General features: G+C 37.2%; 1 protein-coding gene across 1 annotated transcript in view; it reads left to right on the forward strand.

Annotated features, from left to right (window-relative positions):
- ADCY8 (adenylate cyclase 8) overlaps window positions 1-27,445 on the forward strand; it is a 121,865-nt gene that overhangs the window by 74,408 nt on the left and 20,012 nt on the right. Inside the window, exons 7-12 of the mRNA XM_034068583.1 lie at window positions 2,868-3,138; window positions 9,496-9,693; window positions 15,231-15,331; window positions 21,385-21,586; window positions 24,857-24,946; window positions 26,393-26,565. Of these exons, the coding sequence (XP_033924474.1) occupies window positions 2,868-3,138; window positions 9,496-9,693; window positions 15,231-15,331; window positions 21,385-21,586; window positions 24,857-24,946; window positions 26,393-26,565 (1,035 nt within the window). The remainder of the gene's footprint in view (window positions 1-2,867; window positions 3,139-9,495; window positions 9,694-15,230; window positions 15,332-21,384; window positions 21,587-24,856; window positions 24,947-26,392; window positions 26,566-27,445) is intronic.

The following is a 27,445-nucleotide window of genomic DNA, read 5'->3' on the forward strand; positions in this document are numbered from 1 at the left end:
GAAAAGATGACATGCTGCTTTGTTAACATTATAGCTGTTAATGCATGCAAGTAGTATGGCTATTAATGAATCACCCAGAGAATGTACCACCTTGCTGTTAATAAAATGTCTGTCTAAGCTGCAGTCTATCGGAGGAGAATTATTTCCACTCCTGTATATCAGTTTTCCAACAGAACAAAGCCTGTATGTGACTGTAATTCACTAAGTCCTTCAAAACAGTGATTTACATCAGGCTTTCTTAGTGTGCAGCGGAGACTTAATATAGCAGGTGACTTCAGCCCCTCCTTACTCTTCCCCACTGCCAGCATTCAAATCCCTCTACTTGCCACAATACTGAGATCATTCCCATTTCCAGAACTGCACTGCTTTCCTGTGTCATTGGATAAGTTGTTCTGGGGTTATAAGTGGTCCTGCTTCTACAGCATGAAATATGGCCCTTCCTGAGCGTACAGCAGAGAGAGGAAACTTGCCTGCCCAGGATGGGAAGGCTCCTGCCACCCAGGATCCACAGTCTGGAGGCAGGAAAGAAAAGGCTCAGCTCTTCCCCTTGATAGCTGCATATTGCTCTGGGATCTCTTAAGCATGGGTCATGCAGGGACAGACTGCCCTGATTGAATGAGCATAAGAAGGCAGCTCAGCTATTGTGGAAGGAGGAACTGTGGAGCACAAAGGGAAAGTAATCATTTCTGGTTCTCTGAGAGGAAAAAGGTGTCCTCAACACCTGAGAGGAAAACTATGTAAGATCCTACAGTATTATTTCAGAGACACTCTTCTGCCAGGGACCCATCTTCTAACAGTTTTGATGTGGTATATCTAGGTATTAATTAACCTGTGGAATTGAATTGGCATAAAATGTAGCTAATTATCAATTTTCCACTATGTATCAATGGCAAAGTATCATCTAAAGCTTTGGACCTGATATATTTTCAACAGTAGGAGAGGTTATACTTTTATTTCAATCTCAGGTTCACAATTTACTGTATTCGCATAAAGTTAGAAAGACATCTCTCCATTATATACACTTGAAGTTTCTTTCAGCAAGCCGTATAAAAGGTGAAACTAAAAAATATTTTTAATCTACCAAATGTTTATTAATATTTGGTCTATTTAAGGCTATTTCATCGATAGCCAGATCCCCATTCTAATTAAAGCTGTTATCATTTCCATTATAAAATCCGTATTTCAGGACTTTATAACACAATCTTCCATAATTATATTAGTTGAAACTCAGCACAGAGATAGTCACCCTGGCATCTAAGGTGTTACTTTCTTTTTCTTTCTTCTTTTTTCTTTTCTTTTTTTTTTTTTTGTTTAATTAATACTTCACTTAAATCGATTTTCCCTCTTTGGGTTTCTAAGAGCTATGAAATGCATTACCTTTCTGAGAGATCATACACTCTGCTTTTAAAGTCCAGGACAAAAGTTGCTTATATTTGAGAAACATTTTTGCTGTTTTTTGTTGTCAGCTTTACTGACATTTGACTACAAAAGAGAACTAACCTTTGTGGACATCATAATAATAGCACAACTTCAGACAGAGAAAGTGGGATAAAACCTGAATTGACTTCAGAGGGAAGCTGACACCATGTTTAAAAATGGCTGAGATACAAGTTTTCAAGCTTTTAATTAAATATTGCTATTTAATACTCCACATTGGCCTAGTTTGTGTGAAATTCTGCTACTCCTGGGCATTTCACACTGTTTGGGGCAACCAGCATATTATTTTCTGGCAATACATGCACATCATATGTGCGCTTATGGCCTTTTACTCATTCACTGGTTTATGCAATTTAACTCTTAGTGGCATCCTTCAAATTCCAGAAGAAAGTTCCCAAGGGGTATGCTAGGGCCGTTTCCTTAAGTGGAGATAATCTAATTTGTGATGTTGGAGAAAAATTACTCAATATGTGTCATCAAGAAATGGCCAAGAATTTTAGCTGACACTGAGTTTTAGGAATCTGTCTGCAAGTCTGACTTTCAGGAAGTGCCATGCATCCAAAGTCTGAAAAAAAGAACCAGTTTTAGTGGAGTCACTACTTCTCTTTGCTTGAGTTAGATAAATGTCTAATGAAGATCTCCTTTTACTGAATTTATGATGCTGTATTGTAAAGGATAGAAGGGCTAACCATATGGATGTTTTTTAGAGGTGTCTGCAATTTATTCTACATGGAATTTGAGTACTTCATAGAAATAGAAATTAGGAAGACCCCGCAGGTTTGGTTGTCGACATCCAAAGGACTAGCATATTTTTTCAAAATTTGGGCTTTTTTTAGGTCATAATCTCTTTAATTCAACTTTACTTTTGCAAAAGCTTTCTAAACTCATTGCTTAGTCTTACCAGAAATTATCACCTTACTTGCCTTTGTATAATTTCCCTATTCCCTTAATTCACTTCAGATGCAATCAGACCGTTAATTTCAACTGTCTAAGCTACTTCAGGTAACTGAAGGAAATTAAAGAATCTCACATAAACTGCTCTAATGCATACCATATATTTTCCTCTCACTCTAAGTGGTAATTTTAATTCACTATGAAGAGTATTTTATTACGGAAGGTCTGCCATTAAACTACTACTGTAAACAAAGGTATTAAGTGTGAATACCAAAGCGATTTTCCTGTGATAGGAATTTGTGCATTCATGAGATCCTGTTGATGTGAAAAAGCCTTAAGAGTATTTGCCCCCAAATGAAGCCCATGTTTGTTGAGTACACTATTTAATTTTCCTTATAGAGATCATCATATACAATAGAAAATCTTCTATTTTTTCATCATATTAAAAATTATACAGAGTTCATGAACTCCTTTTTACCTATGTGTATTAGAGCACAGTCAGTATTTGCTATTACTCATTTATTTCACTCACACAGGAGAATTCACATCTCCAAAGCCACTCTGGACTGCCTGAATGGGGATTATAAAGTCGAAGAAGGGCACGGCAAAGAGCGTAATGAATTCTTGAGGAAGCATAACATCGAGACTTATTTAATTAAACAACCTGAAGAGAGTCTGTTGACTTTGCCTGAAGATATTGTGAAAGAGGCTGTCAGCTCCTCTGACAGAAGAAACAGTGGAGCAACATTTACTGAAGGATCCTGGAGCCCTGAACTTCCATTTGATAACATAGTGGGAAAACAGAATGTAAGTCAAACATCTTTTAATGTAATCAAGTATGAATGCATGCTTGAGTGCATTTCAATAATGGAAGCCTCAGAGGAGACATATTCATCTTTAACCTTTATTCTAACACATACTGTAACAGCAGAGGATTAAACAAATTGTTTTGGGGCAGAAATAAATCATATATTCAAATCAGGGAAATGCCAGTAGACCAGAGGTTTTTGCATTTTTTGCCAACTGAAATTAAATACTACATACACAACTTAGTTTTAGTTGAACCAGTTCATAAAGAGGTAAATAAAAAGTAAAGCAAAGCTAATGTTACTATACTAGCTGGGACATTCTAGTCAGTGTGTGTATCGCATTGCACAGCTTCACTGCATTGCCTTAAGCGAGCCGGAATTTTGCCAGAGGAAGAAAGCATAGTGTAGGTTATTCATACATAAGGGAAAGAAAAAGTTCTACCTTTAAAAAAAACCTTAAGAAAACAGCTCATCCATTCTTCACTTTTTCTTTTTTTTAATAAAAATTATTAGTAACTTAGGTTATTAATAATAGGCAAAATTAAAGTTCACAAGCAGGAGAGCTACACTCTAGAGGTAAAGTGTAGTTCAATGGAAATATGAGAGAATGACAGTTGCTCCTGATCAGATCTTTTCCAAAAGCACTGCATAGTTAATTGCTAGCACCCTGGGAACCAGCAATTCTTGGACAGTCATAAAAATAGCTTGGTGAAATCTGCTTGCTTAGAGAATTACAAACAGAAAGTTTAAAATGCCCCCAGACTCTTCACTGCATTTGAAAGGTCAATGAGTATTTATGAAGCAGAGAGAGCTGGAGTTTTCTTCTGTTTTTCTGAGGGATCTGTAATGACATGATATATCTATCATTCCTTCCGCTGCACATACTTAGTCCTACTAGTCTGCACTGTCTGTTGAACTTCAAACATTGTTGTGTGGAGGTCTTGCTTTGTCAACTGTCCTCTGCTTCTTACAAATCTGCTCACAAGTGTAAAGCCTTCAAAGTCAACCAATCCATGGTGGTGTCTTCATCTCTTCAAACAGAAATGGAGCATGACATAGTTTGCTGTTATATAAAACGTGTTTTATATATGTTCTGTACATCTGTGTATCTGCATGTACATTGCCTTTTAGTATACTCTGAATTTTGTTGACCCATTTCTATATTTTTACTCCATTAGGAATAGAGGTATGGGTGCATGTTGCTGTGAATATCTTCTGATCTCTGTTTCTTCTTCTTTCCCTTTAAGACATTCCAATTTCTGTAGTCCAAAAAAATCTATACTGAGTAGGCTATTATTTCATTGATCATTTCCTCTGCTAAACCTGACCTTGATACTAACAAAAAGAAGCAATGAGATAAAGGACTAGTGCTTTTATGTGATTATTGAACTCCTACCTAATAACTTAATAAAAAGCCCATGAAAATCATTGAAATAGGAACAACTAAACATTTGTTGTAAAGCAGAGTTTTGTCTTATGGCAGTAAACATTTTTAGAATAGTTTCTCACTGTTTTTTTGAAAACTTGTTTTTGTGCTGGAAATAACTATAATTTTGTATTACCCAGATTTACAATAGGCTTTTTGGTGGAGAGGTTTTAAAAATCTGTTATTCTATCTGTGACTCAATTATTATGCAATTTTCAATTTTAAAGTTGAGACTATAGACATTGCTGCTCGTAAATAATGTATTTCAGCTCAAAATTCAGATGATAGATTTAAATTGTACTAGGATGTAGTAGCTTCTTTCGGTCTTGAACAGAATAAGCATTTAATAACATTAATTATGAAGCCAAAGTCACTAGCAACAGCAGATGTTGAGAATCCAAGTGGCCGAAACCCAACAGTGAATCACTTCATATTTTTTAATATTTGTCAATAACATTCAAGTGATTTATTTACCCAACATGTGTTATAACAAACTTTGAGCATCTCTGAACACGTTTCTTACTTTTAGCTGTAGTTGAGTTAGGAAGAATACGAAATGGCAAAGTCTCTTGTGAGTTCTCTTGCCGAAATCAGATTCATCACAAACCATACTCTTTACCTCAAACACATTTCCCATGGGCAGCCTAAGTCAGTGAATGAAGATACATTGATATATGTTAGAAACAGAATAATCACTCTTTGTGTATGCAGGCACAGACCTTAACAAAAACTACACACACCTAAAGTATATTAAACACCACGTGCCTCGGCTCTAATAGTGAGGCAAGCCAAGGATTCAAGTGCTTGCTCTGAAATTCAGACCATGCCCAATATGGATGGAGTTATCTGTTCTCAAAACAAATGTCTGGGCTTCTTTCATAAAGCAAAGAAAGTTGGACAGAAGCTATTTTATGTAAAGAGAGTGAAGGCCTTCTACTAGAAAAGAAATTAATAGCTGAAGAAGTGTCATTTGTTTGGTAACCCTTACCAAAAAATACCTGAAGGCTATAATGTGATCACTGTGTGCGTGGTGCTGGAGGCACCTGATGAGCCTGTAATGATGTGAACTAGGAAAAAAAGCATGTTAAAATGTCTATGTCTTCTACAGGCATATTTTAGTGGTGGCTGCAGTGAATCTTAGTAGTTACTACAGAGATTATACTTAAAGGCTGACAAGATGACAGGCAAGCATAGACAGCAGGGTGTAATTCAGTTCAAAACCAAAGAGCCTGCAGTTGTGCACCTACTGATAGTGCCTACTGTCTCAGGTGTTGATCTCCCACACCACTCTGCTCCTAAATATAGTGGTCTAGTGTTACCTGTGATCCTGTCGTGGTTTAAATCAAGTCTCCCTACTCCCGGAGAGTTAGGAAGAAAAATCCAAAGAATGTAGCCCCCACGGATTGAGATAAAAACGGTTTAAACTAAATCTGCACAGTTCCCCCTCTGTTCCCCTTCCCCCCCCCCCCCTCTCCTTCCCACTCCCGGAGGGATGGGAAGGAGAGCCGGAGGGATACAACTCCCACGGATCGAGGTAAAATCAGTCCAGCAATCAAGGTATAACAGAAGTAAACTACCGGTACCAATAACAAATCAAAGTTAGAGGAGACAAACAGAGAGAGAGAATACGATACCACCCGCCGCCACGAGGCCAGCAGCCGGAACCCCGCAGCCGGAAGCCCCAGCCCCAGCTTCCCCTTCCCTCCCCGAGCTCAGCCTGGCGTGTTAACTCCTTCCCTCCCGGCCAGCTTCCAGTCCCCTCCCCAAGCAGGACGTGCCGTGGTATGGAATACCTCCCCGACTAGCCCAGACCAGGCGCCCTATCTCTCCCTCCTCACTGGCAGAGCATGAGCTACTGCTGAACCCATGACAGATCCCCTATGTGAAACATGTTCATTAAGAGCTTGATTCAGCCTCACACCAGCTGGTCCCTACCACTGACCAGAAGCACATGGCATTCCCATAGGTTGTATGACATATTTCCTATCTCCAGACTGTTGTACAGCATACCCTAGGGCATGGCAGCTGACAACAGCTGTGTATGATAGGACAATTGAACGTGCCCTGTGTGTATATTACCAATAATAGAAACTTAGACTCCAAGCAGCTAGATGTCTTTGTTAGGTGTTTTCGTGTTGAACCAAGCCCTGTCTCTATCCTATCTCGTTAAACATGTGACTGTTTTTCACCATTTCCCTCCAAGACCTGGTGTTTACATTATAAAAAAAAAATAATATGAAGCCTTCCTATAGTTTTCCAAACAGCACTGATTAAAAAATTCCCCTCTTGAGGTCAGGATGCTTGGACTTGTTGCATGAAAACTTTACAAGAAGGAAGTAAAAATGAATTCAAGCTACCTTTTAATAATCTCTATATAATATGTCTGAAGTTGGAGTTTTATTATTTGTTTGGTTTAATTCATCATATCTTTAAGCCTTAGGTGCAAGTCTGGCTAGGGATTTTCCTAACAGAACCTTGTATGTGTTCCTATTCAATGAATGGTTACTGTTGGCATTGGGAAAGTTCAGAAGCTTACTGTAGAATTCACTGCTGTACCTTCCTAAGAATTGCTGTTTACAAAAGTGTAGGAGAGGTAATAGGGAGAACTAACATTTCTTTACATTGGCATACCAGAGTTTTAAAGGATGCAGAGCAAAGAGGCAAGAAAGACAAAATGTAGTTAAAAAATATTGTTAAGACGATAATTTGCATGATATTTTTCACTGTTGTTATTACTAATTACAGGGAAGCAGTTTTCATTAGTATGTTTATAGACGTGAAGGAAAGAAGACTTTACTAATGAATTTCTTTGTTATCCTCTAAAAATAAATGTAACTTCAGAGTCCAGTTTTGCACCAATACTATTGACACCATTGCTGTACTGATGATATTATGTCATGTTCATCTGCCATCAGCTGTAAATCACTTCAGACATTCAGCAAGAAGATAATTCTTCATATTAATCAATTTCTAAAATATAATGTGAAGCAAAATGTAGTCACCTACTGGGATGAATTGAAGTTATTTTCTTTTTGTATATAAAAAAATGCCCAGCTAAAACACTAGGGAACTTCCCTGTCCTCATTTTCAGGGGATATGTAACAATATGAATTAATTCTGAGGTATTAATGCACACAACTCCATCTGATTTGGTATCATGGTTTAACAGTGACTTCAGACACACTTGTGTGATTTCAGAGCCATATCAACCAGAATTGATAATAAGTTTTCTCCATAGCTCTGTTTTAAAGAGATAGGAATACCTAAATTTAGTGTGTAGTAATATAGTATTTATCCAGTTGACTCAGTAGATTGTTTTTCTCTAACCTTAGTTAAGGCTTTAACCTTAGTTTCCACCTCAACACCAAGGATAAGATATAGATCCAGGCATATCTGAAACTTTAGCATGAGAAAATTTTCCTTGATACTTATTTTCTCCAAATGCTGATGATATTGATTTTCTGCACAAAAGATGGGGACATTTGAGTGGTTTGCCAAACCTGTACTGGATTCTTTTTTTCTACTAAAACAAACAGGAAGGTTGCTGTTCGCATAAATAGACAGAAGATGTCAATCCTGGTATCTTTTTCCACTTCTATTTTTGGGCTTTTAAGTTGCTCATCAAAAGATGGAATATGAAAAAACAAGATACTATCTGTGACTACAGAGTCCATTGACTTTATTTTAGGATTGTAAAGAAAGTTATCTCTTGGGGTTTGGTAGTGGGTACCTGAGCCCCTTTCTGTGTTTTAATGTGCTCTCCAAGATTCATTAGAATATAAATGCTGACTATAACTTGAATGTGAAAAAGGGAAACCTGCATATATAATTTGCTGTACCTATCCCATGATCCAAAAGAGTTGGCTTTCCAAAGAAATCTAGGGATAACCCATCCCAAACTCCTGTTTCCAACAATGGCCAGTAGGAGATAAAGCAGAAGATCTTTTCAGCAAGAACCTACCAGGACAACTTTTCTTAAGTAGAAATGTATTTCTTATCCACATTAATTTTGAAATGTCTTTGCTATGATGTATGAAGGTTTATCTCCTTTCCACCCATTAACATTCCTTAATCTTTGGGAATATCACAGGTAGTAGAGTTTATTTTTCCATTCAAGTGGAAAAGTGCTGCTTCACTGTGGTTTGTGTCATGAAATGATACCATGAATTGGACTGAGTTATTCTCTTTATGAAAGCAAAGTCTAACTCTTTCCTGAAGGTGAAGCACCCTTCATACTATCTCTGCTAGCTTTCTCTGCGAAGCTATGCAATAGTGTTTGTTTTTTATTCTTTTTATTAGTCAATGAAATACCAAAGGAATGATGCATTCAAGACAATATTTAAAATAATAATAAGAATTACAGTTAAATTAAATCATATAGCCTAACTGTAATCTAGACTGGCTAAAATATACCAGTAGTGAAGAAGAAAACCCATGCTGAAGTAATGTCACCTTCTTCACTCCTGCCTTAACTGTTCTGTTCCTTAACTACACACATCCAGTAACTTTAAGATCAAGAAAAAAACATCATTACTCCATTTTGTGACTTCTGTTTTGTGACTTCTGTTTTCTGTAGCTTTTGTTCTTATTTGTTAAAACACACCATTGAGTCAGATACTGTGCTGTGATTTTGGTGTGTACTCCCCTCATGCATGTTCTAATAACTAACTAGCAGAATCTGGAAAGGGGAATATTGTCCTAGTGTGCAGTGCAGCAACAAACCTGTATAAAAGAGGGCATTAAAGTGATCCCCTTAATGTACTGTATGTGTTTAGTGGAACAGACTTATTTATTTACACTTCTATAAATTTCATTGAATGAATTGCATGGAATGCTGTAATGGTTTGCAATGCAACATGAACTAAAACACTGCATTTTTAACCCAAGGGGACCAGCAGGTTTATTCTGTTTGCATGTGCTTTCCCCTAGACTCTGGCTGCCCTAACAAGAAATTCAATAAATCTGCTTCCAAACCATCTTGCACAAGCTTTGCATGTCCAGTCTGGGCCTGAGGAAATTAACAAGAGAATAGAGCACACCATCGACTTACGGAGTGGCGATAAATTGAGAAGAGAGCATATCAAGCCTTTTTCACTGATGTTTAAAGACTCCAGCCTGGAGCATAAGGTAGCTGAGTCTTGGTAGCTGCATTATTTGCGACTCGAACTGTAATAAATGTCCACTGAAGTCGAGAAGCTGTAGGTTCTGGCTTGAGTTGTTTGTTTTCTGGTCTTTTCTTTTTCATTATTTTTCAGTTTTCAGAAGTTGGGACTGAGCTAGAGGTCATAATAGACAGTGTCATGATGCAGGTGCTACAATGCTGCACAGATTATGTTTCATTGCTGGAAAATACGTACACTGAGCAAAGTCTGCTTCTGATAGCAACAGCTGTTTGCCAGATTTCACTTGCTGTTGAGTACAAGCAGTTTTCTGTCAGATGACAGGCTGCTTTGGCACAAAAGGTGATTTAGCATATTAATAAACTGACACTTCTATTCAAAACATATATCTATATTTATATAGATATGTTTATTTCTTTTAGTCATAGGACCCATCTGATGTCCTCTAGGCAGCTGCTGTGTTTAATTCAAGTAAAAACTAATGTGTCAACTTTTTGTTTTAAACATCCTATTTTTTTAATGTCTGCTTCTAAGAGGTAAATATAACAGCAATTTAAGAAGGCGGAAGAAAAGAACCATGCTATAATTCAGCACATTACATAGGTCAGATTTTAAATATTAATAAAGTTTTTAATTGCATCTGGGTGACAAATGCCTGTTTAAAAGTCAACATTTTTAACAGCTTTAATGCGTTTTCTTCTCAGAGTGACATTTCCAATGGAAAGCTGTACTGCAGTGTTCAGAAAGGAGTGCTTTCATTCAATTTTTCCTTAAGTATTAGTCCTAGCCTGCAAGCACAAGCAATAGAAACACAAAATCCTTTCAGTAAAGTAGACTGAATAATTTTCTGGCTTCTAAAATTGACTGTTTTTTAACATTACATAGAGGTAAAGCTTTGGAAAATAGCAACATTGCTTTATTTGCTTTGGTTCATCCACCTTGAGGAGCTGGATAGTTTCTATTTCCTCCATGCTATCTTGTATTACTTTCACTTTCTCCCTTCTTCCTGCCCCTTCAGAAAACAAAACAAAACAAACAGATTTAAACTGGGATCTCATAAAGCTTTTTCAGCAGCATTTTGCTTCTGCTCTCCCCCTAACCTTTCAGTCTAAAATGATGTTTTCTTCTAGCCATTAACATTTTGCAACTGCTTACATGACCTTTTACATCAGCATCTCGAGCTGCTGCTTGCAGTGTTGCTAAGCAAGAAGACAGTCTATGTCTACCGGCTTCACAATTCCCATTGCCATTTTCATTTGTTGCCGCTCAGCTCTGTTCAGAGCAGTGATAGCTTCAAGTATGAGGTAGCTCTGAAGTAAAGTAACTTCTTCTATGCAACATCCTCTGTCCTCACATTTAGACATCACACTTTCAGACAGCACTGGCATTTGCCTAATACTTATTCCTTTTATCTGTAAGCATTTCTCACCCCAGACTGCAGTTACTCAGTAGGCAGAATAACCAGAACCCATAGGTCAGATCCTTATCTACAAGTTAACCTTGTTCAATGAGAATGGTATTAATGCTCTGTACCCCAAACCATGGAGAACTGAGTAATCATGTGAACAATAAATTGTATTTCTTCCTCCTGTATTAGTAACAGAACTACCATATCATGGGATCATAAATCTTTTGGGGTGACAGCAGACAGCAGATTTATGCTACCGATGAAAGTCTCATTTTATTTCCCTTAAGGTTTCAGGAGGTTAAAAACAAATTTCCAGAATCAGCGTGCCCAAAACTACCATGGGAGCCAGCACAGCTCCTAGTTTACAATGTTTTAAATGAGTGGTATATCACAGTAGTTTAAGCCATTGGTACATCTTCCCACTCCTCTCTTATCTTATTGCTCTATATCCTTCCTGGTAATAGAAAAATGTAGATTCCACAGCAAACAGCAGCAGTTGCAGTAGTGAATTGTTTATCTCCCTGATATAATAATATAGATTGTATATATATTTCCTTGATCTCCTTGATATATAATATATATAGTATATATATTTCCATATGAATTTCATAATATTTAATTCTTTAGAATATTTTGCAAGATCTCTATGCAGTATATTTTATAGATTCTTTACCTAAATGGCCTAGTCACTGCTGACTTGTATTTCACTCATTAGCGCTTGCTATCTCATTTAAAGATTAATTCACTCTCTATTTTACTAGAGGTTATTTTCATAAATATGATGCAGGCAGATAGAGCAAAAGACTCATCACAGGAGAGTACTTCTAATGGTAGCATGAAAATATACTATGGGGTACCAAATATGTTATAGCTCATAAGTAAAATCTGATACTATTTTAGATGATTTCCAGTATATTATCATGATGATCTGACTTAATAGAAGTGACTTGGAATATTAGACATGATATTTCATGCATGGTAAAACACAGTAACAGGGCAGGGAATTTTACATGCTGGTAGGGGTTTTGTTAAGGAAAATTTCCAATACAAAGATTTGAATAAAGATATTCTAAGTCTTCCTACATATTTGCTTTAGGATTATAAATCAGACTGGTCTTACAGGTGAAGCGTTTACATATTTTCTGTGAGGCAAACACACTGAGAATATCAAAAAACTTTGAATTTCACAATAAAGGTTTTCTTACATCAAAGATGAGACCTAAATGTCTGAGTTTCTCTGTTTCAGAATTTCTATTGAGCAAGATAAACAGAAATTAAATGAGTAGGGGAAAAAATTGCCATTCCTCTATGTTGTACCCTTGCAGACATGAGCCTCACTGCTTTCCTTCAACACAAAAATGTCCAGTGGCAAGCAGATCTGCAAGAAACACTGGGCAAATTCTATACCTGTTCAGCATCTTCCTTTTTGTAACTGATCAACAACTGAACCTTTGTGTACCCTTTGGTATTCTCAGGAGTTTATGCATCTTTTCTCCTACCTTGGGCTTCCTGATACATCTTCTGTCTCTCCCCTGTATTGCAGAAGCTTTTGCAGTGGCACAAACAACATTGCTCTGAGAAAAGGAAAAAAAAAATCTTCCTTTTCATCCATATGGTCTTGAGTCAAACAGCAGCAGTGAGGATAAGACCAAAAACTTTACACTCCAGTGCACAAACATGTTTTCTAGGTGAACATGTAAAGCCTATTATAGTACCAGTACTCCCTTTTCAAACAGCCTTGGGTAAAGAGAGGAGAGGTAGGCAATAAGCAGCATTACCAGGAAGAGGAAACTTTGGCTTTCTTATGCAAGCTGTTTCAGCTAACTGCTGGGCTAACCAGGAGATACCGCAGCAGCACAGCCAAATGGCTCAAGCCACATGGGAAGAGGTGATAAGCCTTTGCTACACCATACGCAAGTCACATCAGTGCAGGCAGGTCTATGGGAGATGCAGCTAAGGCTTTCATTGCAGAGTAGGGCACATCATGATTCCTACTACTCTACATAGCTATAGTTAGCTACATGCCTTCCCATACTTATGGAAATGCCTAGAGGTTTAGTCTGTCCTTCAGTACCTTCTCCAAGTCATTAAGGGGTAGACTGCTCCAGAAGTGCTTACTTTATCATTAGTGTTTGTGCTGCCTCAGAGATGCTAGCAATTTCTCATCACGACATTGTTACTGATTAGACCAGCAGCATTCATCCTTTTGACATAATGTTCAATACAGCAGGCAATTCCATGTTTGTGTTTTATTCAATTAGTTTGCTATAATTTCCCCAAGGATCAGTTGGGATTTCATGTTATATTTTGAGGAATGTGCTTCTCTTTTTCCTTTTGGTTCTTTTTATGCTGCAATCAAAAAAAAACCCATTTATAATTTTAGTGGACTGATGCAGTTGTTTTTCTGCACATGAAATCAGGGTCAGTGCCCCTGAGCTTCTGGCAGCAAAATGGAGTTGCCTTGTGAGCACTATCAAAAATCGTGTCAGAGTGATACTACCAACAGGGTACAATCACAGCAGAGGGGTCAAAATGAGGGACACCAGCAAATAAACCCCCTCTCTTTCTCATAACAAATGGAAGCAGGGAAGAAAGCAGCCTTTTTCCTATTTCAGGAGCTTGAGACTGTTTTGATCAGATACCTATAACTAAGTCCCTACCAAAGATTCATGTAGTGAATATAGACTAAGGTAAAACTTTCCTTCAAAATCAGATTAGCTATAAAAAGCACTTCATAGCTTAACTCTCCCAATGTATGTTCCTGATCCATTTCTTAATTGGCTTTAATGTTCACAATTATAATGTTTTCTAGGCATTTACAACTACAGTTTGCCTTCTTTCCAAATCACTGGAGAAAGATTCTGATATCTCTTTGATTTCTTTTTGTTCTGCACATGTAACTCTTGGCTCCTTCAAAACTACAAGAGAGTAAATAAAATAGAATTACAGTGCAGAGGAGGAAAATGACTGTGCCAAGGCATCTGTGGGATTCCTTATTAGGTGAAGAAAACTCAATGGCATCAGTATAGGACAAATAGACTTACAAAAATATGCCTATGGACCAGTCTTCATCCACTGTAAACAACTGGAGTTGGCTGAATAAATGCCAGCTGAGGACTTGGGTAACAATGCCACTTTCACTGGTCTGCTGTGATTCACTGATGTATCTGTTCCTCCTCTTCTTGATAACTCCCATAGAAGGGGAACCTGCTAGCATTTTCAGTGGTTTGATATGCTGGAGAAAAATACTTTTATAGTAAATCACAATAATGTTGCAATTCAAATGGACTTTTACATAATAATACCTTCCTTTTCTCCTTGGGGAATGACAAGTTTCTGCACAGCCTCTGGATAAGTCAGGATACAAAGATCATGACCCACATCCCAGATACTCACAGAATGCCCCATTCTGTGCTCTTTTCTTAAATAAAAAAAGCAAAAGATAAAATGGAATAGTCTCAGTTTGGCAGCATGGAGACACCTCTGTGACATCATGCATGCAGAGTTGCCGCTGACTTCAGTGTTTGTCTTCAGGTGAGGAAACCCATGGTACCTGATTATTATGTATTTTAATAAGCTATTAAGGTAGATGACAAGGTGCATGGGTAGCAGCAGATCCAACTGTGCATGCGGGCGGACCAGCGCATGGGTAGCTCGAGATTACTCAGGAGATGACAGCCCTGGTCAGATACTCCCTGATTGCCTAAGCACCCTTTTCAAACCAGTTTTGCATATCCCACTCGCCCTTGGTCATCGTGCTTGAAGTAAACGTGGTTAAAGCCCTTCCCAAAATCTTCGCTCACGAAGCCAAGCCATCGAATATTAAGTGTTCTAGCCAACATCACAAGCCCCTAGAATCTACTTGGGATTTAAAGAAAATAATTTTGAAAAAGAGGCAACCAAGTAAAACAATTTTGCATTGCAAATGACAGAATTTTTCTGGTTTGGAGAAAGTATTTTACCAGCTTATAAATGATTCATTTATTGTGTTTCATTTTTAAAAACAAATTCGGATCACTGATTTATTAGATCTTCCTGCTAGTTTTCCCAAAGTCTCCTATATGCACCAGTCTTTATGGAAGTACTGCATGCGTTAACAGCTAATTTCCTCTTCTGTTTGTTTTCTTTTATTCTAGTACTCTCAAATGCGGGATGAAGTATTCAAATCAAACTTGGTGTGTGCATTTATTGTCCTTGTATTTATCACCGCTATCCAAAGCTTACTTCCTTCTTCCAGGTAAATACAGAAATATATCTCTATACACATGAAGGCACTCTTGGGAAAACAGCGGGATAAAAAATCTAGGATTGATGTGAAATGAGCTGTTAAAATCTGCTTGTTCCCAAAAGTGGAAATATTTTTCTCTTTTTACCAATATTAACTACTTCTGTATCACATTATCTGAAGCTACATGCTTTTATGTGAGACAGCACAAAAAAAAACATGTAGCTTTTATGCCTGTTGACATTATGTTGTCATGGTTTTAAGCAGAAGTCCACTAAGTGGGAACTTTGGGTCACAAAAGCTTGACACGAAATGGCCTGCTGCTTCCAGTGTTGAAGTAAAACATGATCCAGATAGTGCCTCTTTGCTGAGTAAAATTACTGGTAATCACCTTGGGAATCAGTGTTTTGGTTTTGTTTCTTACATGCCATGTAAGAAAATCATACTGTTGTGCTTTGTTGCTGATGGTACATATTATCCAGCTGGGAAAAGCAATCTTGTGCCATTAAGAAGAAGCAAGGAGATGAACTGGTAGATCTTTTCTCACTTCTGCTTTTATTTGGGCTGACCAAGCAATAGCTTCCTCTCAAGGTGAAGAAAATGTGACATAACTGAGAGCTCTGTATCCATGTTTCATAGAATCAAACACACAAATTGCCAATTTTGTCTACTGTTTAATAGTGAGAACACACAGTGTGTGCAAGGGCCAAGGTCAGTTTTCTAGCCATTTTCTAGCCAGTAGAACTTGACTGCTACTAAAACATGCCCTGGGCTCATTTGCTCTTCAGACAGAGTAAGTGCTAAAATGGAAATGCCCAGATGTTCATTCTCAGATGGTTTCTAATACTTGGAAGAACATTAACTGTCTGCCTGCAGAATCACCTTGAAAATACAGTATTTGTATAAGAAACATAGAATCATAGAGTAGTTAGGGTTGGAAAAGACTTTAAGATCATCCAGTTCTAACTCCCCTCCATGGGCAGGGACACCTCACACTAAACTGTGTCACACCAAGCTTTGTCCAACCTGGCCTTGAACATTGACAGGGATGGAGCATTCACAACCTCCCTGGGCAACCCATTCCAGTACCTCACCACCCCCACAGTAAAGAATTTCTTCCTTATATCTAATTGAAACTTCCCCTGCTTAAGTTTCAGTCCGTTACCCCTTGTCCTGTCACTACAGTCCCTAATGAATAGTCCCTCTCCAGCATCACTATAGCTCTCCTTCAGATACTGGAAGGCTGCTATGAGGTCTCCACGCAGCTTCTCTTCTCCAGGCTGAACAGCCCCAACTTTTTCAGCCTATCTTCATATGGGAGGTGCTCCAGAAGAAATAACATTGTATATTACATTAATCCAGCAATATTTCTTGGATCCTGTTTGGAAGTTCTGGTACACTATGTTTGCATCTAAGAATAGCAATAGGGTGGTTAGAAGCAGACAGGCAACTGCAGTCTGCGGTAGTGTCCCATGTATTTTGTAGTTCTCAGCTGGGGAAGTACCCAGAACAGTACATGACCTTCTGCTGTTCATTATGTGCTCTATTGCTCTGATAGTAATAAGTTTGGTTGATATTTTAAAGTTCTTCTCCCAATACACATTTAAATTTCTTCACTTCTGATAGCTGCTACTTCTATTTTTTTTTCTTAGTATGTACAAGAAGATTTATGGATCTTATTAATGGAACGTGTTTTCCAAAAAAAGATTTCTGCCGCTATATCAATCACTGCTATACCAACAAAAAAACCATGACATTTTTTGTACCTTCATAGATTCATCTCTGTTAATTCTTGTGAAGGTGTCTGGAGCAATTGGAATTAGGGGAGAAGGAGTCACATAGCCATATTGCCTACAGCTGTACCTCTTCCTGGTGTCCTATGTTGCACAGTGGTCTGCTGGTTTTCCCTCCATTTCAGAAATTATTTGGGGACCTTTTTGTCACTGAATGTTAATGAGGTCATAACTATAAATAGGTTCAAGTAAAGGTTAGATCAGTTAGGTCAATCCCTATGAGATAAGATCAGCATCAGCAGAAGCTTTTAAACAAAAGTATGGAACCTTGGTCTCAAGAATACCCGTAAAGTTTGATTTCCAGTACCTTGGAAGATATTTAGGGAAAAAATGTTTACCATTATCCCTTTTGTGAGAGAAGATTTGAAGCCACATGGATGCTTTATGACAGTTCTTATGTTCTTTCAGAAGCTGAAGATCATGGTCAACATTTAAGAAGGCAAATTTCAGTCTTTGTTTTCAAGTTCTGTTGCTCTGCTTCAGAAAGTGTGTTTCGGTCTTTAAAAGCATGCCTGTTAAAAGAGCGGAGGTCAACAGATGAGCTGCCCTAAAATAAAAAAAAAGATTAAGGGTTTCTAGTTGATTTTGGTTGGTTTTCATTGGTTTCAATATGCTTAAACATATTGAATGGGGAAATAATCTGGAAGTCCAAATTTCCCATTTTCCAGTTCTAAAATCAGTTCAATTTATGAGCACACAAACAAGCTATCACCAAACATTTGGATTCAGAGAGTCTTGGAGGTAACTGCATACTCATCTCTTATAGCTCTTGCAGATATCAGAGAAGTAAACTACCTCACTGGAAATGCAAGGACGTCACATCATTTCCATGAACAGCTAACAAACTGTAATTAACATTCCTTATGGTAACCTACCAGTTTCCTAACAACACATTTAAGAGTCCTTCAATGAATGCTTCAGAAATCTGTTGAAGAAGAAGGGAATTTTGTATTTGCTGAAGTACATGCTTGAATATTTTTCTGAGCTGAGTCTTTTGGGGGCTTCTGGAAACTCAGTGAAAGAAAACACTATTTAAGTCATCATAAGACATATATTATTAAGGATCTTCAGGGAGTTTCCTAGATAGATTGCCATAGTCTGTGTGTTAAAAAAAGAGAATCATCTTCCTGTTGTAAGACTATTTAGAATCTTATGCATTGGATTATTATTAGAATCACCTACTGTGTATGGGTGTTTCAGAATTTTATCTCAGTTTGATTCCCATGGGATAAATATTTGATCCATTCATACCTTTCCATGACAGGGCAGACACATCACTGAATTTAAAAATCTTTGTAATTGTTTTCATTCTTTGACATATTGAGTTGGGGAAATTACTCTAAGTGACATAAATTAATGCCATATTTCTGCTGTAATTATCTTCCATGAAGCCGTTACATTACATTGCCAACCTTGCAGTGATTCATCTTCTCTATCTGAGAGGCCAGGGAGTTTGATTCATTTCCTGCAATACACTTTCTATATGCTCAGATGAGCAATCAATCATATTGAAGTAGACTTCTGAACTATTCTTACTTCTATCTGTTTTTCACTGAGTTATTCTTGTGAGGGGATACACTGTTATTCATTTAAACATCTGCATCACCTGTTTTGTGTATGCTTCCTTCTGGCTCAGGTCTTGATTTGTGATTGTTTGTGTGGAAGAGGGAAAGCAAAAGCTCCATTTCAAGTTTCACTTGATCTTGACAGTAAGGGAACCCCTAGAAAGAAAAGCATCTGGTCCTGTGTCTCTTTTTAAATGAAGAGGTGATCCAACCCAGGTGTTGTAACTCTGGAATTTCATAGACAGAAGAGTATTATGGCTGTTTGTTCCTATTCTTCTGACCTTGGCTATGTCTTCTGCTGTACTTAATCCTATTAGCATGCAGCCAATAAAAGCACAAATATTGATCTTCTAGGAGGTCATAGGTGTGCAGACTTCAGTTTTGTTTTTATCTCAAGGAGGCTTAGACAGGAGACAAACACATCAATGTTTAATTGAACAGCTACAGTGGAAGAATTTTTGTTGTCTATATATTTATTATGAACAAATAGAAGACCATGGTTTCTCATGCAGCCTAAGCAAGTTATGCTGCATTTTGGATTGATATCCCAGACTTAGGTCCCTAAATGTTCCCTTTATTTCAATTTATTAATTTAAATTTATTTCCCTTTAATTCAATAACACTGGGTCCTACATGTAAAATATGGCAGTCCAAAATAAGAACTCATGTTTTGTGTCATCAGGTCTGACCTCCTGAGGCTTGACCCTAATCTTTTTGAAAGCCTTCATTTGATTTCATTTAGGGTTAGGTCAGGTTAGTTCTGCAGAATTGGTAGGTTACAACTGCATATAACAACTGTCTATATGTATCTGAGATACAGCAAGAAAACATGATTCTCAAAGCAGTTCTCAGTCATTTGGCTTTGGAGAGCAAGAAGACTACTTCAGAATACTGCTGTGGTGTGGGGAAACTGAAGGAAATTGTTTCATATACCTGTCATTGTCTATAACCTCAGTTCAAAGTATGGACACTGGAGAACAGGTCAGTCTGTAGATCTCAAGGTGCTTTCTACCTGAATAAATCTAAAAGGCTGCTGTGCAGTAAGATGTATCCTAAATTACACAGCTCTCTTAATGAGCTGTCTTGATTCCCTTGACTAGTTCTCCATGCACATATTGTCCAGCTTTTCCCTGGCTTTACTGACTGCTTCTTTCTTGGCTTTCTGTGTATTTTCACAGAGAGAAGCTGCTCTCAAGACATGATTGCATTGTCTCTACTTGGTAGCTTTGGGTCTTTGAGCAAGTCCTGAGACTCTTCCCACAAAACTTAGTCACACAAGATGAATTCTGTGGCCCCTGCTTCAATCTTATTTCTTCATTATTCACTCTTCCCTTCACAATACCGTTTGCTTTTACTGATTACATTGTTCTTTTTTTTGTAAAAGCAAGCTTTACTTCTGGGTGATCTTGGTGGAGAAGATGGGACTTTCTTAGGAAGCTCCTTTGTGTCCTGTATTCAGCTCACACACAAAACTGACAAAACTTGTTGGAGTGAAATGCTGATCCAGGTGTAAGATAACACTTCATACAGATGGTGCCTCATCAGAACAGTGTCAAAGCTCATAGTACCACACAAAGCTCTCAAGGAAAGTTAATGTGTGATTCATGTTATTTAAATTAATTAGGGAACAGAACTTCCATTTTGATGTTTTTCACATTTTTCACATTTCAAAATGTTTTCTAATATAAGTTGATACTACAGAAAATATCATCTTATGCATATATATCTTACCTATAACAGTGCAGGAGTGGGGACAAACAAACTTGACTTCCAAAGTTCTGATACTTTCATCTCAGCTAAATAAAATAATTTACTACATTTTGTAACCACACAAAGCTTACTTGATTGACTTTAGGTCCCATTTTTAACGAAAAAAAAAGAAAAAAAAAGGAATAAATTTAGAAAAAATATTATGAAATTTGGAGTAGAGGAAATTATGGGCTTTAAAGGAATTGACCTATATTCTGTATATGCACTTAACAATAGTTAAGGATCACATTTGTAAGAACAAAATTTATAGGGTATGCCAAATTACATGTTTTGTCTAAACTTCTTTAGATCATAGAACACCTGTTTCTATGCTTTATATTTTAAAGGACTTCAAAGAAAATAGTACATCAGTTGCTTTTTTAGAAGCCAAGAAGATTCTTAGCTGCAGTTTAAAATTAGAGGAATCTTATATTTCTGTAATTTTTATATCCTGACACTCCACAAAACATTCTGCTTTATTGTATTCACTTTATGGCCCTTGTTATAGTACAAGCTTAAGATCTGTGTTATGTTGTATTCAAAATAACATCCTACCAAACTAATACACGAGAATGGGAACCAGCTCATACAGAAGTGGCATCAGTATCCTACAGGCTTTGCTCTGAAAGAAGCTTAAGGGGCAACTGAGTACTAAAAGAAAGGATATGCTTGCCACTCACACTCTATATAAACCAATAAAGGCACCGTCAATTGGTTCCTTGGCTTGTTTCTTCAATAGCAGTTTCTCAGCAAAAAGCCATGTGAAGCAATGGCAGACCTGTGGAATATGAGCAAATATTTGCCTTCTCTGTTGTATTTTCTGGTGGGTTTTTTTTTGTCTCAGATTCATGGCAAATGATTTTTCTTAGTCTGAACTGTATAAAGATTTATTTTGATCAGTGGTAGTATTGTGCTGTGGTTTAATGCTGAGTTTACTGTATTTTTTTGTTCTTCCTAGGGTGATACCAATGGTCATTCAGTTCTCTATTCTGATTATGCTGCACTCCGCTCTTGTGTTAATCACTACGGCAGAGGATTACAAATGTTTACCTTTAATGCTTCGGAAAACTTGCTGCTGGATTAATGAGACCTACCTGGCCAGGAATGTCATTATCTTTGCATCCATTCTGATTAATTTTCTTGGAGCCATCATCAATATAGTAAGCTTATAGGGATCCAGGTGATATTATAGAGGAAAAGATGATTATTAAATTATTAATCTTGCTACAGGACTTGCTAACTAACATGTTTATAAGCCAGATATGTTTTAAATATTAAAAAAAGGCTCTGTATGACAGCTTCAGGAAATTAAATCTGTTGCTTAAACTATGCATTTCTGAAATATCTAATTATTTTTCCCTTGTGAGTATTATCTATCTTTAAAACCCTTTTGCTACTTTCTGTTCAATGTATTTAGCTATTGAGGACCACTTGTAATTTTCAGATATATGCTTCCTTAAAGACTGTCAAAACAAGAAATGCTTACAGATATTAAATTCTTCATCTCTCAGTTCTCCCATTAATTAGATTACAAAAAATATGAAAAGTGCCAACAAACCCAGAAAATACCTTCAAAGAAAGGACAGAGCTGGTCAAACTGTGCCAGTAACCACAGCATGTAAAAAGGAAGTTAAGAGGCATAAATTCTAAACATGTCTTGTCTTGCTCATTTAGTGGTTTGAAAACCCCTTTCAGCCTGAATTAACTTAGCTGAAGTAGCAAACCATGGGCTTAGTCACTCTTAGCTTTCTCTATAGTCAATGCAGAAAAAATCCCCACAAATTTCTTTCCTTTATATTGGTCCCAGTAAAGACATTTTTCTCTCTCCAGTGCCCACTGATGGCTCCTAATTTCCTCATCTGCACTAAGTGACAAATCTAAAGCAAAGTTTATCAGTGTATCTGTGAGGAAATGCATGAACTAAGCTTTACACAGCAGGTGTGGTAAATAAAGACAGTGGGCCCACGTACCCATAGTAAAAGGATAGGGTCTTGTATGCAAATGGAATAGATCCCTGATTATCCTGATGTCTTCAGAAATGTGAGATGGCAGCTTTGCATGAATTAGGCAGATTACCATGTCAGACAGCCTGACAGGTGTTGAAAGCTTAGGCAAGAAGGTAAATATCTCACTGATTAAAATTAACATTTTCACCACTTTTGTCTTGCAGGGCAGTTTTTGCCTACAGGTGTAGCAGTGCTTTTTCATCTAAACTTTGCAATTTATTTTCTTCTAGACAAGACCAGGAAAGAATTTGTTGACTGTAAAACCAATAACAGCCATAACAACACAGTAGCACCAACAATTATGCTGTAATAATTAATAGTATTTTTGTTTATGTCGTTGGAGTAAATATGTTGAAGTCTGATACCTCAAGAGTTTGCCTCGTCTTTTGCTAACAGATACAAGATCTTATTATTATATTATATATATATTATATTATACTATACTATATTATATTTATTATATTGCTGTTATGCTTCCATGACTGAGTTCAGGTTGCCAGTATCCAAGGACTCAACATCTGTCTGGGTTTTTGAGTGATATCACACAATCACTGGTAGGAGAGTTAGTGAGAGAGAGTGTAGCCACTGATCATGATCCTTACAGAGAAAATACAAATACAGTAAATGATAGGAAGCTCAGTAGGGCTAAAAACATCCTGAAGACAAGGGCAGTAGTCCATTATAGTATAGATCATTAAGATGTGTTGTAGAATTTAGGAGTTTTCAAATCACGATTGACAAATACCTGTCAAGAAAGACTTGGATAGAATTAAGCATGGTCTTGAAACAACATGATCTCTAATGGGCTATCCATACCCAATTTCCTATGGATATGATGACAGTAAGATTTTCCTCTGACTTGTAGTGGATTATTTTTTAAGACTGTCCACTGCAGTGTGGTAGGATGGCTAATTCTAAAACAGTCAAAAGAAACAGTATTCCTTTTATTGTCATACCACTGGGATTCTATAAAGCAGTAAACAATTATATTTAATATCATAAATTCAGAATGGCAATGACTTGAGTCACCAAGGCCTGACCCCTACATCAAACCACAACATTCCTAAAACCTCATTATCCCCTATGCCAAAATTCTACCATAATAATACTTTGTTCAGGAGGGACCTGCATGCATTTAAGAACAGGTAATGTAACTCAGTCTTGCAGTGTCCACTGAGTTTAAATACACCCAGCTGGAGGGGACAAAGATGTTTTCTAACAAGAGCTATAAGGCTTCAGTTTCACCAGGGAGGCAAATGAGTCTTGTGGTTCTTGATATCAAGTGCATTCTTATTGTTATAAAATCAGAAAAGAAGTTTCTGATCCTGAAGGTCCTTTTAAAAGACATGCAGAGTGGTTTTCATGGCATTCTGCCCTGCAGAGAGGTACAACTCATAAACTTTCAGAAGGTACTAATAATTATCTGTTCTCACAGAGGACTGCACAGACAACCTAGCTAATGCTGCTGCATTGCAGAGATGACTGAATTGCTGAAAGAACAAATAAGAAAGTTCCAAGTTCAAAATTCATTAGAATTTAATTATAAGAAATTGGGCCTAATTAAACAAACTCTAATCTGTTGGAAAGAAAAGCAGGGGAACTATCTTGTACATACCAGGCTGATGAAATGACCTAGTATAAGCATCCAGATTGGATTAATATATGAAACATGAGATTCCATCTGCTTTAACTGCTAAAATAAGAAACTACTAATGATTATTTTTCCCTGTGTTCTAATACCATGATGTATTGCAACTCTACACTGTTGTTTTGTTTAATATACTTGGTTTGAAATGCCATTAAAATGAATGCAGGTCATAACAACAAGAGCAGTATTATATTCTCAATATCATTGTTTTATGAATGAATTTTCACTCCCTTCCATTCTAGACCTCACAACTGCAGTTCTGGGACCACATTATGTTTTGGCACAAGCCATAATGCATTATACTATGTTATTTTGCCCCACATGTAGAAGGATAGCATTGTCCCTCCCAACGCAGCATAAAAAAATGCTTGCAAACAAGTGCACACATGAAATCTGATTTTATGCTTCTGATTCAGTAATTTTCTCAATAGTTTGTAAAAAAGTATAAACATTTTGAGAGGGTAATTCTTAAAAAGTCAAGCATCACTCTTCTGAAATTCCCAGAGGAGCTCATCTTTCCTCTTTGGCAACAAGAGATTATATGAAAGCTATCCAGATGCTGAATGTCTATAGCATTCATAGCTCCTCCCTTTCCATTTCACCTTCACAGTATGTCATCTTACTGTCAGCTTAGTCCTTGGTGCCAGCTAGGGAGCTGGCATTGAGAGCAGAAGGCCAGAAGTTCTATCCCTGAACCCAGCCAGTAGCCACACAAACACTTTGTCACCAGTGCACAATGTAGCCCTGATTTATTTATTGTTTTCCTTTCTTCACAGCTATGGTGTGATTTTGACAAACCAGTAGCCCTGAAGAACCAGACGTTCAATTCATCTGCAGCTTCCACAGACATCTGTTCCTATCCTGAGGTATTTCTGAGGGTACTTTTGAATCTGAGGCACAGATCCACAAAGATTACACGGCAACCACTACATGGAATCAATGATCTGTGTACTGGTAGTGGAGTTAGGTGCCTCAACAGTACTGTGAAGCTGAATCTTTGCATTTATCCATATGCTGATCAAAAAAGCAGAGGCTGGTTGCAGAAGGTATTAATCTTACGGTCTAATGGAGCATTACAATGAAATTTTAACCTTTGTACTTCATACAGAACCTTTAGGCTGGAAACACATCCAGCAATGATTTGATGAGCTTAGTGCAATAAAACACATTACTTAATTCATATGAAGCTAATGGAGACTAATACTTACAAAGCAAAACCATCAGTCATTCTGCTTTAGTTATTTTAAATTTGCATTTGGAGCAAAGAAAATCCTGTGATGAGTAAGCAGGCAATAAAATCAATGGGTTGATTATGTGTGTAGATAAATCATAGAACCATAGAACGGTTTGGGTTAGAAGGAATCTTCAGATCATTTAATTCCAATTCCCCCCTGCCATGGACAGGGAAATAAATGCAATATGTTGCTTAGAAGGTCATATGGCAGTGTCATAATATTGCCAGCAGTATGCTGTAAATTGCACAGATGCGGACTTTCCTACAGAAGAATTGTACTAAAGTAAATCTGTACTCAGAAAAATGAATGCAATCTCTCCTAAAGCTGTGTGATAGGAGTTAATTTAAACTACATTTGGACTGTGGGTGTTGATGCTGCTATTTTAAATCTGAACAGCTCATGGCCATGATTGTCTCTCTATACTCAGTATCAACTGCATGGATTGCACTTGACAGATGACTAATCATTGAGAAAAACAAGACAATGAATAGATTAGAAAATGAGATATGAATAAAACTTCCAGGCATCAAATTTTAAGAGAATAATTTAACTAAGTAGACATGCAATACTGAAAATGATGTAAAAAAATCACAATAAAACCCCACCCAAACTTGTGGCTTTATCTTCTCTTCAAGTAGCATGAGAAAAGGATTAAAGCCAGAATGTTATTCTTCCATCCCGATTAATGTGGATCTTGTAGAAGTTTAGAATGAAAATAAATTATTGTCTTTCAGTTGGCTTTTGTTGAAAAACTACTACATGCAGCATCTCTCCCTTTATTTTTTAATGACCTGAACTCCCTTTCCCTCCTATTACAATGATAATGCCATAAAAGCACTTACAAGGATTTCCACTGACATGGAGGTGTCCTGCAACATAAAGAATTTGTAATTTCACATTCTGTTTTAGCAAAACCCCTACTTTCAAAGTTCCCGATAACCTAAGAAGACGTAGCTGAGCACTGAATTTCAAAGCAATTTTTTTATACTTCTGATTTTTTATCATTTATGTAGACATTTGTGGAGTCCATATGTAGCCACTGATCATCAAAAGTAACCAGTGCTGTTTTCTATGCAGTATTTTGTCTTCACTGGTGTGCTGGCAATGGTGACTTGTGCAGTCTTTCTTCGTCTCAACTCTGTCCTGAAGCTGGCAGTACTTCTCATCATGATTGCAATCTATTCTCTGCTGACTGAGACAATTTATGCTTCCCTTTTCCTTCAATATGACAACTTTAACCACAATGGAGAGTAAGTGTTCACAGCCCCCTTTAGAAGCTGCTCTTTAATAAGGAAATGGGTACTGAGCAGGATTTGTCTTTTATGTCTCCTATAGTTTATCTGTGTTACTACAAATATGTATTACAATGCATATACATTGGTTGTTTCTGTTCATGAAAATTCCAGAGATACTGACTGAAATTCTCACCTCAGTTTAAGAAAACAGGAGTGAACAATTTAGTTTTAGGGGAGGTTTTTAATCTAATAAAAGCCAAACTATAGCATGTAGTTGCAAAAGATACAAGGGATACAGGGATGATCCCATTGCAGGAATACATTTGAAGAACAGACTCCTCCTCCCAGGCTTCCTTCCCAGCAAGAGGAGTTGAAGAGGAGGACAGAAGAACCACAGTAATTTGCAGTCAGAGATGCACTAAGTGTTGCAATAACTTAATCTAGAGCAGCAGCGATTTAGGTCATTCAGAAAAACACTTCAGTCTTTAATAACTGACCAATTTGGTATGGCAGTTTCTTGTGCTTGTCAGCACATTCCAGATGAAGATCCCCAGCATAACAGAAAAGCATGGATTTACAATACAATTAGCTCTCACAACAGCCACATCTTAATACAAATTGAGGATCTGCAAGCATATTTTTCTTGCTAGCTTCCTACAGTAGCCAGGTACTAAAGATTTGGGGTGCAATTATTTTTTCTAATGCTAGTTGTTCTCCTACAGACTAACACAATGACATACAGCATACTCACAGCAGATCCCACCAAACATGACAAATGGCAGTAAGCAATACTTTGGCTAAGTAACTAGAAGTAGAAATCATGTTCATTGTCTTTAATTATTGTCACTAATCAAGCATGGTAAAGAAAGATTCTCCCTTGTATGAAAATCTTTGA

The sequence above is a fragment of the Melopsittacus undulatus genome, chromosome 1, assembly GCF_012275295.1.
Source record: "Melopsittacus undulatus isolate bMelUnd1 chromosome 1, bMelUnd1.mat.Z, whole genome shotgun sequence".
Taxonomy (NCBI): Eukaryota; Metazoa; Chordata; class Aves; order Psittaciformes; family Psittaculidae; genus Melopsittacus; species Melopsittacus undulatus.